The sequence below is a fragment of the Helicoverpa armigera genome, chromosome 11 (assembly GCF_030705265.1).
Source record: "Helicoverpa armigera isolate CAAS_96S chromosome 11, ASM3070526v1, whole genome shotgun sequence".
NCBI classification, from domain to species: domain Eukaryota; kingdom Metazoa; phylum Arthropoda; class Insecta; order Lepidoptera; family Noctuidae; genus Helicoverpa; species Helicoverpa armigera.
The window spans coordinates 11,141,768-11,152,643 of NC_087130.1; the positions used below are offsets into that span (position 1 = coordinate 11,141,768).

The following is a 10,876-nucleotide window of genomic DNA, read 5'->3' on the forward strand; positions in this document are numbered from 1 at the left end:
ACATTGTCATCGGCAGGTACCATTGTTCCTCATCATCATCATCCTCCGAGCCTTTTTTCCCAACTATGTTGGGGTCGGCTTCCAGTCTAACTGGATTCAGCTGAGTACCAGTGCTTTACAAGAAGCGACTGCCTATCTGACCTCCTCAACCCAGTTACCCGGACAACCCTATACCCCTTGGTTAGACTGGTGTCAGACTTACTTGCTTCTGACTACCCGTAACTAATGCCAAGGATGTTCAATGACAGCTGGGACCTACAATTTAACGTGCCATCCGAAACACAGTCATTGGTATCATTGGAAGATATACATAGAAAGTACATACAAACTTAGAAAAGTTGCATTGGAACGTGCTAGACCTACTTGTACCCAAAGCGGTAGATATGTATAGCGGCCAATATATACCTAAAAAAACATTCGTAGAAAGTGCATACTTATAGAAAACAGGGGATTTAACCATTAAGAAACATATGAATTGAATCGAATAATATGACTGTGTACGTGCATCTAGAACCAGCAGAGTAAAATTTACCCCTAAGAAAAAGTTTAAAAGAAACGCAGTTCTATCAACAAATGTAGTCTAAACCTTAAATATGTTTGTTCTAGAGAGTTAACAATTTTGTAAAAGTCCCGATATTAGCTATTTATTCGCATTTTGTACTGTAAAACACAAAATATCCTCATTATGACGAGTTTAGGCGCAACTTTTGAGTATGTCCCAGTAATCGTCATAATAATTCTAAAATTGACGGGTTTTGGGTCAAATGGGAGTTTTAAAGTACCAATAGATGTCACATTAAAAATATATATCTTCTATGTTAAAAGTATTCCAAATTGCATATTACATCGTTAGCAAATAAACTTAACTATCTAATTAAACAAAGAAACATACCACAGACCCTACTGGAGTGATGTAAATCAAAACACAAAACCACGTGCTGAGTTTCACTTTTGACAGCTGAACTTCACGAAAAAACGATTTTGTTAGGGCACACACGTTTCAAATAACATATCTTAGAAGCCATGACTGTTAAAACCCCGTATTGTCATTTCAATTGTGCAATATATTATCAACAATATGTTGACATATAAACCGGCCCATTTTAAGTTCAGTAAAAAATAATAATAAAAGTTTTTAGATTAATTGACGACTATTGGGGCATGACGACTTCACCCGCGTTTACCTTAGCTAGTCAATAACAATAGTGAGTATATTTTCCCGAATGGCGGCGAGAAAATCTTCAATTTGGCCCGGATTTGTGGTAATCCTGCGTGATGGAGTAGCTCGCGACTATTCCTCGAATTGTTTTCTGAATAATGTACCTATGGCAAATAATCGTTTTATTTTTGTTAGCGTCTCGTGTGCTTTCATGGTGTGCCTGTAAAAAACAATTTTGATGGATACAAACCTAAAATTGACCTACAGTTAGTACCAATTAACTTGGCAGGTTTTAAGTTAGGAGTTTGACTCCTTGCGCATTTGTTTCTTCATCTTGAAGAGAAGTTTCGCTTATTCAGAGGTGGCTACTGTACTATTGACATCAAAGAAGTTTAAAGAACACTATTTCTGCATACCTATATTTAAAATTCTGCATTGTAAACTCCATTTGATAAACGCATAATGTAAAACAAGTAAATCCCGGTGTTACCGTACCTCTCTATATCCCCCTAAGTAAAGAGCGATTGCCTAAAACATGTCGTTAAAATTAAATTTGCCCGACGGAGGTGTTGCAAGTGATTTTCTACGTGTTTTAATAAGCTCTCTGTCCCTTACTCTTGCTTGGTTATCGATATTTTGCAGTATGCCTAAATAAAAAGTAGTTAAAAAAAGCATTTTGCTGTCCCAATATAGTTTGGTAAATAAGAGGTTGGCTATTAATAGCTGTAAATAAGTCAAACTGTGTGACTGACTTCAGCGCAGCCAAGTTATTTGTCCCCAACAAATCCCCAAATAATCGATTAATATACTTAGAAAACATAATGTTAAATAATGCATTCCGAATTTTGTGGTATTTAATTACCTATTGTATGTTTTAAAAAAAAATATATAGACACCTACCTACCAAAATATAATCGAACATATCAAAAACTAACAAAATTCTTACTTAGTAAATGTCGTTTTAAAGATTGTAGCTTTAATTAACTGAGTACAGCCCGTCTGGCGACAGTCTTGCAAGCAATTAGCCGAAACTTTCCCCATTTACATGTTATGGGTAAAGTTTGCCGAGAGGTGGCAACCCCAGCCCCTGTAAGAATTCCAAATTTGAATTGAATTCTTTTTTAATTTCAAACAGTCTGCGTGGTTTGGGACGGACTTTTAAGTGACTTTTTTAACTTTCAACGGAATGAATTTGGTGCGGAGTCTTTCAATGTTTCACCTAAAAATAGTAAAATGTAATTTTTAGGTGCCTATAAATAGTGCTGATCGAAATGGTATTATATTTTTTTCTGGTGAATACCTATTTTAAGTGAATTAACAAAGTAGAACTTCAATCTACAGTGAAAATTAATGGTGACCTTTGTTGCAATATTATTTCCCTATGGTAGGTACCTATAGTAATACTTATTAATAGGTAACCAAATTGAAAAACAGAGATAGGTACAAATCAAGAAAGATGATAAAGAACACTTGAACTTAAAAAAAAACCTACATATGTACAATGATAGATCTACCTAGGCTTCTATATTTCTCATCCTGATTCGTAACGTAGGACTTTTCAATTCGACACTTTTACTTTTTACAACTCTGATTGGGCGGCGTCGGCTGAGTGAAACGGAACGCACCGGGAATGCTAAATAAAACCTATTTGTTTGAAACTTTTTGCGTGAAGCGCATTTTATTGGATATTGGATGAGGTTTTTATTAGTTTTCAATTTGTGTTTAGTGTGATTGTAGGCCAGGTCTAAACTAAAAAGTAGACTTTTGTGGCTTTCGAAAAATATCTGCGTGTAATACTTACGCTCTTGCTTTCTATATCTTTAAACTGAATAAATATATTTTTGTCAACAGACTATTAAAGAAGGAGATGATATTCAAAACGTTGTAAATGCAAGAAATCAAACATTCTTTGCAATTCCAAATGTCACAATAGCTCATCTTGTAAGAATCAATAATTCTAAACTTAATAACTTTCTTGCACAGTCCTTACTTATGGTATATGGATCTGTTGATTATTCTCATTTTTCATTTTTTTTAACTATTTTGTTTTTTGGGTAATATTTTTATCAAAGAAAGTAGTAACTAATGATGTTATTACATTTTTAACTACTAAATTACTACTGACAAGATGCAAGTGTAACGAAGATTCTAACCACTTCTGGTACTCCGTTATACATTTCACGTAAAATACAGTTTTATACAAATCTTAAACATAAATAGAAAAGGTTTTACAGTTTTATAAGCTGATCAGTTTTATATTGACGTCGCCGTACACAACCAGGTGGTCGATGTGCACGAACCCGATGCGATGAACAAACTCGCAGAAGTGCTGCCCGTTGATGGCTACCTGTATATAAACAAAATACAAAAACAATAATAATTATATTTTAAAACAAGGTGCTAAATTAATTCTTAAATATACTTTAATAATTCACTTTATTATAATGTAAGAGCAGTGTTGTTCGGGACGCAGGTACAGGACTGTTCCAATGAGTTACCGCGACCCTGGGACCTAAAATGTTTAAGAAGGAACATGATGGGTTTTAGTCAGTAACAGTCTAACACTCCCTCACGCTACTAACTCACAACGGGAAGAGTCGTTTATTTGATAATTTTCCATCAAAAGAAAAAAGTAGTGTCGTTGAATACCCTGCATCCTTGCATCAAGAGTCTGCGGAGCATGTATTCTTTCATAATTCTCTATCCAACGTCAACTCAGTAACAACTAACAACCTTTCTACAGTTTCACACAGTCCATCGCTCGCCCTCTTCGACTAATCAAATTGACCAAAGAATGTTCCAGATGAGATTCCGTCTTACCCTAAAAGATTCGTCATCAGACGCGATCAGCATATCGAAGTTGCCTCCTCTGCGGAGGGGCATACCCCCGCTCCTCTCTTCTTTCCCCCAAAATCCGGCACTGTAGGTGTTGCGAACTATCTCCATCTCGTCGAATCTAGGGTTGATGTGGAATGCGACGTCAGCACCGCATTTCAGATTTATCGTGAATCTGTAAAGTTTTCACGTTGAAAAACCTGACGTTGTAGACCACAGCACTTAATTACTTTTCTGTTGTGGTTGTTTATTATCGTGACAAGATATTACTGGAAAATAAACAGAAATCTTTATTAGCCTGTGGCTGGAGCGCGCAACTGACGTTAAAATAAGACATACATTTTACTATTTGTTAGTTGCAGTGTCAAACTGATCTGAGATAAGAAGACCTACCTGTGAGCATCATGTGGTATGCTTCCTTGTATTCTGATCTTATTGCTACTGCATATGCCACCGGGTATTTTATGCACGCACTGCATATTCTGGCCATACTGAAATTATGATTAACTAGCCGTTTTCCCGCGGTTTCACCCGCGTCCCGTGGGAGCTACTGCCCGCACAGGGATAAAATATAGCCTATGTTACTCGCAGATAATTTAGCTTTCTAATGGTGAAAGAATATTTAAAATTCGTCCAGTAGTTTTTGAGTTTATCCATTACAACCAAACAAACAAACAAAGTTTTCCTCTTTATAATATTAGTATAGATACATTTGTACCTATATTTGAATATTAATATAATATTTGTTGGTGAACAAAAATGTGTAGGTACCTACATGTCGGCGCAACTCTATTGCTAGCTTTTTTGCGGTCGTACGGTTTTTAGCGGACATTTTAAATATGTTCGTATGTGTTCAGTAATTTGGTACTAATTGCTAGACTAAACCTGAAGAAATATTTCTTTGGTAGACTTTGCAATCTCGCATTAAAAGAAATGGATGTACATATAAAACTCACGGGATCTTGGGACGGTGCGACAATATTGCACCTTATAATTTTGACGTCGCCAAAGACGACCAGGTGAGTGATGCGATCGTACTCGATGCGATGAATATACTCGCAGAAGTGCTGCCCGTTGATGGACACCTGTACATTCAAATGTGATTAATTGTAATTAACATCGAGTTGCTTCATTAATTCTATTGTGTGTTTGTAGGCTTTAAGTCGTGGTGGCTTACTGGTGAAAGAACCAACCTCTCAAGTATGAGTGCGTGGGTTCGATTCCAGGTCAGGCAAGTACCAATGCAACTTTTCTAAGTTTGTATGTACTGTCTAAGTATATCTTGGACACCAAAAAAAAGCTGGTAAGGTGAAGGAAAACACTCGAGCAAACCTGGACTATTAAGTCTGAAATCACCAAACCGCATTGAGTAAGCGTGGTGATTAACGCTCAATCCTTCTACGTGTGAGAGGAGGCCTGTGCCTAGCAGTGGCACGATAAAAAGGCTGTAACGTCTGCTTTAAGATTTCGCTCCATTAAAATGTAAGAGCAGTGTTGTTCGGGGCTGCAGGTGCAGGATTGTTCTAAAAAGTTACCGCGACCCTGGACCATAATGGGCATGGGCTTTAGGAGGAACAGGCTTTTAGTCAGTAAGAGTCTGACACTCCCTCACGCTACTAACTCACAGCGGGAGGGGTCGTTTTATTGATGATTTCCCATCAAAAGAAAAAGAGTAGTGTTGTTGATTAGGTACCCTGCACACTTATTCTTCCATCAAGAGTCGGCACAGCATGTATACTTCCATAATTCTCTATCCAACGTCAACTCAGTAACAACTAACAACCTTTCTACAGTTTCACACAGTCCATCGGTCGCCCTCTTCGACTAATCAAATTCACTAAAGAATGTTCCAGATGAGATTCCGTCTTACCCTAAAAGATTCTTCATCAGACGCGATCAGCATATCGAAGTTATCTCCTCTGCAAAGGGGCATACCCCCGCTCCTCTCTTCTTCCCCCCAAATTCCGGCACTGTAGGTGTTGCGAACTATCTCCATCTCGTCGAATCTGCTGATGTGGAATGCGACGTCATCACCGCATTTGAGATCTATCCAGAATCTGTAAAGATTACACGTTGAAAAATATGACGTTGTTATTGTATACGATGGACTTTTCTATTGTGATTGTTATCATCGGGCCAAGATATTACTTTAAAATATATAGAAATGTTAAATTGACCAGTGGCTGGAGCGCGTAACTGATGTTAAAATAAGACATATATTTGCCAGTTGCAGTGTCAAATTATTATTGATCTGGGATGAGAAGACGTACCTGTGAGCATCATGTGGTAAGCTTCCTTGTATCCTGATCTTGCTGTCATTGGTTATATCAACAGCTATTTTGTGCACGCATGGCAGATCCTGGTGAAACAGAAGTTTTGATTAATAGGTAGGTACACTTGCATACTTGAACCATGGCGAAGGAAAACATGGCTCGCGAGCTCGTTGAAGAGTTAAAAGTGTGTCCCCAAAATGGGCATCTATCGTGGTTAGGGAAACTTGATAAATGATTGTGTAGTAGATTAAAATAATAGATCTGTTAGCGTTGTCTTGTACATTTGTTTATACGTATATTAAAGAAGTTTAAAAAATACTCACAGGGTCGTAAATGGATATCATTGTGTCTCGCCGTTTCGCTGCGATCCCTTCAAAACTGCAACTAAAAAAATATTTGTGCTGTAATTGCCGCGAGTGATAACATCAAGTTTCTGATGATAACTTTAGTAGGTGAAATGAGTAAAAAACAATTTACACATATTGAGTTTTGACACTTACGCGAATAATAGACATTGAAATATACTATTTTAACGAAGTTTATCGCGGTTAAACAATTTTAATATAGCCGCGATAAAATTACAAATATGTATTTGAATCTCTTCTTGGGGGGCGGGGGCGGGGGCAACTATGCGGGGGTCGGCGTCTTGTCTAACTGGTTGCAGCTGAGTCCCAGTGTTTTACAAGGAGCGACTGTCCTATCTAATTAACCTCTTCAATTATACCCGGGCAACCCAATATCCCTAGGTTAGTCTAGTATCAGACTTATTGGCTTCGATTATTTTTGCCATATACTAAGAACAAATTGACTAAAATTTTACAATCGTTTTGTTTTTATAAACGAGTGACGAAGAGTGAGGGAGTCAGAATGAATGATTGTTAATATTAAATTATATTAATTAGTGCGAGTGAATTAAAGAGCCGGAATATAGCCGCCAAACTGTTAGTATTACAGGAAAGGACGATGCCTAAAAACGTCCCCACCTTTTTTTTTAACGACGGTAAAAATCATCAAATGACATGAAACTAGTGTCATCAGATGCGCCTCAGTCGATAGATTATTTTTTATTACGGTTACTTCTTCCTCCGAGACTTTTTCCCAACCATGTTGGGGTCGGCTTCCAGTCTGACCGGATTCAGCTGAGTACCTGTGCTTTACAAGAAGCGACTGCCTATCTGACCTCCTCGACCCAGTTTCCCAGGCAACTCGATACCCCTTGGTTAGACTGGTGTGAGACTTACTGGCTGGCTTCTGACTACCCGTAACGACTGCCAAGGATGTTCAATGACAGCCGGGACCTACAGTTTAACGTGCCATCCGAAACACAGTCTATGGTGTCTTAAGTTATACTCAGAAAGTACATACAAACTTAGAAAAGTTACATTGGTACTTGCCTTTTTATTACGGTTACATAATTGAAATGTATGTGGTTTTGGAAGTATTTTGGAAGTATACGACAATTTAGTATCCTCAATTAAAGTGAGGATATTAAAATGTCGAATATATCTTCGTCAGAACGCCACCATAAAAATAAATGAGCTATCAACTGAGGCGCATCCGATGAAACTAGGTTCAACTCTGTTCTCAACATGAGTTAGTAAATATAGTTTTTTTTGTTGTACCAAAAAATAGAAAAAAAATACTGTTTATTTTTACGCTGGATCGATTCCAACGGGAATTGCAGCTAATAGAAAAATCCGCACATTTCATCACTTATAAAAGCGGTCACCACGTCACACAAATATACTACTTTTTGGTCAGTAGTTTAAAGAATATCAAAGACTAGGGTAATACCAGGCGAAGCTATAATCTCACAGCACCGAAAAACTTGCATATGGTGTGTCTCGTTGACCTGGAGAAGGCATATGACCGGGTGCCTCGTGAGGTTTTGTGGTGAGCCCTTGAGGAGAAAGGTATACCAGGGAAGTATGTGCAGTTAATTCGAGCGATGTACGGCAGATGCAGTACACAAGTCCGGTCCGCAGCGGGCACTACCACCAGTTTCAGTGTAGTTGTTGCTTACATCAGGGGTCGACTCTCAGCCTTTATCTATTCCTGTTGGTAATGGACGCGCTAACAGCAGACATATAGGAGGAGGCTCCCTGGTGTATGCTTTTCGCCGATGACATTGTTCTGGTGGGGGACAGTGGGCCAGAGGTTCAGAGTAGATTGGAGGCATGGCGGCTAAGACTGGACACAGTAGGTTTAAAGGTGAGCAGGAGCAAAACCGAACACCTGCAATGTGATTTTGGCGGTATTTCAGGAGCCATGACCATGACCCTAGCCGGCATGCTCCTACCAGTCTGCTCTGACTTCCGGTACCTTGGTTCACTCGTCCAAAGTGACGGTGAGGTGGACAGGGACGTTACGCATCGGATCAATACTGGATGAATGAAGTATTGAAGTGGCGACAGGTAACTAGCACTGTCTGTGACCCGCGGATCAAACTGAAGGGCAAAATTTACAAATCCGTAATAAGAAAAAGGGATGAGAAGAGAGTGCATATAGCAGAAATGAGAATGCTGAGATGGATGTGTGGTGTTACAAGAATGGATAAAGTGAGGAATGATTACAGAGGAAGTCTGAAAGTAGCGCCAGTTACAGAAAAGATGAGTAGTAGAAGATTGTCATGGTATAGACATGTAATGAGGAGGGATGATAGGCATGCAACAAAGTGTGTGCTAAGTATGGAGAGGAAGAGGAAGACCTAAGAAAAGATGGATGGATTGCCTGAAAGATGACATGAATAGGAAGGGAGTGAGTGTCAGTATGACTAGTGACGGGAAAATGGAAGAGAATGACATATTGCGCTGACCCCAAATAAAATTAGGAACAGGGCAGGACGAAGAAGAAGAAGAAAAATACGCACATTTAAATGTGTCACAAAACACTTTATAACTTACCAAAGTTCTTAGTCTGAGTACTGAATAAACTAATGTTTTCAAAAAGTTATGTTTTTGTCAACTGCTCTCGACCAAGGTCGGTGAAATAGTAAGCACTGATTGAGCTCCAGCGGACTGGTTGGTTACATGGCAAACACTTGTGTGCGGGGTGCGGGCGGCAGCATAATTTGGGCTGTGTTCCGAAATCTATCTCAGTAAACTAATCATAAAGTTTAGTATACAATATGTACGATAAACTATTGAAAACTGATATAATAAAATAGACTAATGAAGCTCCGAAATATTCTGACCAGTGTGTTCATCACAATATGATATCCTTTGAGTTCAATAAACTGTCGAATTCATAAGCTCACGAGCAATAGCCAGTATACTGAATTATATTTCGAACACAACCTTGACGATGCCGACTAGGCGCCCGATGCACATAGTTATCTATCTACATATTATCTAGCTAGTCAATTCAAAAATGTGGTCGGACATAAATAGATTTCTTAAATTGTCGGCAAGGAGGAAAAACTGTTTGTTATTCTTTGCATTGTAAATTAATACATTATGGAAAAGTTAAGGAAAGTCACACAGACTTTCCTTTTTTGTCTTTTTAGGGTTCCGTACCTCGAAAGGAAAAAACGGAACCCTTATAGGATCACTTTGTTGTCCGTCTGTCTGTCTGTCTGTCTGTCTGTCTGTCTGTCTGTCTGTCAAGACCCTTTATCTTAAGAACGCGTGGACGTATCAAGCTGAAATTCACATGAAATACTCGAGTCTATTGCCCCTATAAGCTGTGAAAATATCAAAATTCTAAACCAAGCCAATCAAAAGATACAACCGATTATGTCGATATTTTCAACAAATTTTCGACACTCGCAAAGGAATCAAAACCTACAGGGTACTTCCCGTAAACTCAGAATCTTGAAATTTGGCATGAAGCATTGTCATATAATGCAAATATAGGAAAAATTGCGAAAATCAATTTTTTTTAGTTATATAATATAATAAAAATATTTTAATAAAATGAAACTTACTACCTTATTTCTCACGAACGAATAAAGGTACCAAATTGAAATTTATACCAAATACCTAGGTCTGTTGTCCCTTTCAGCAATGAAAAAATCAAACTTCTAAGTTAAAGCGATCAAAAGATACAGCAGTTTTACCGAAACCTTAGACTAATTTCCGTCACACGCTAGGGAATCAAAACCTACAAGGTACTTCCCGTGAACTCAGAATCTTGAAATTCGGTACGAAGCAACGTTAAGTAGTACAGATAAAAGAAAAATTGCGAAAATGATAAATTTGAAGTTACATAAACTATAAAAATATTATTTTTGCTTACATGACATAAAATATTTTATTAATTATTATAAACTTACTACCTACCCTTTTTCACATGAACGCGTAGAGATATTAAAGTTTTGAATAAAAAGTGAAATTCATATCAAACACTTCTTAAATATAATTGCCTCTAAACTGTGAAAAAAAAATGCAAATCATTCAAAGGTCATTGGGCACCTTAGTATGGAAACCATACCCACGGCGGATACGAACGAAATATAGCACAGTATAATGATAAAGGCTCTGATTTACTATGGCATTAGTCGCATCAATGTGAACCATGGGAATCTAGAGCAAATCAGGTGTTAACATCAAATATTTTCCTCATTTCAATGGGGAATTTAAACGACCACGTTTAACGGATTTGAGAAATC

The 10,876-nt window shown here is 37.9% G+C and overlaps 1 protein-coding gene across 1 annotated transcript; it reads right to left on the reverse strand.

Annotated features, from left to right (window-relative positions):
* Window positions 1-3,242: 3,242 nt before the first annotated feature.
* On the reverse strand, window positions 3,243-9,295 carry LOC135117590 (32 kDa beta-galactoside-binding lectin-like). Its single transcript, XM_064037032.1, has 8 exons — window positions 9,171-9,295; window positions 6,591-6,651; window positions 6,265-6,353; window positions 5,865-6,051; window positions 4,951-5,079; window positions 4,388-4,485; window positions 3,980-4,169; window positions 3,243-3,506 (listed from the first exon to the last, which is right to left on the reverse strand). Exons 2-8 carry the CDS (start codon window positions 6,609-6,611, stop codon window positions 3,396-3,398), a joined length of 825 nt encoding a protein of 274 aa, XP_063893102.1. The 5' UTR covers window positions 6,612-6,651; window positions 9,171-9,295; the 3' UTR covers window positions 3,243-3,395.
* Window positions 9,296-10,876: the final 1,581 nt, after the last annotated feature.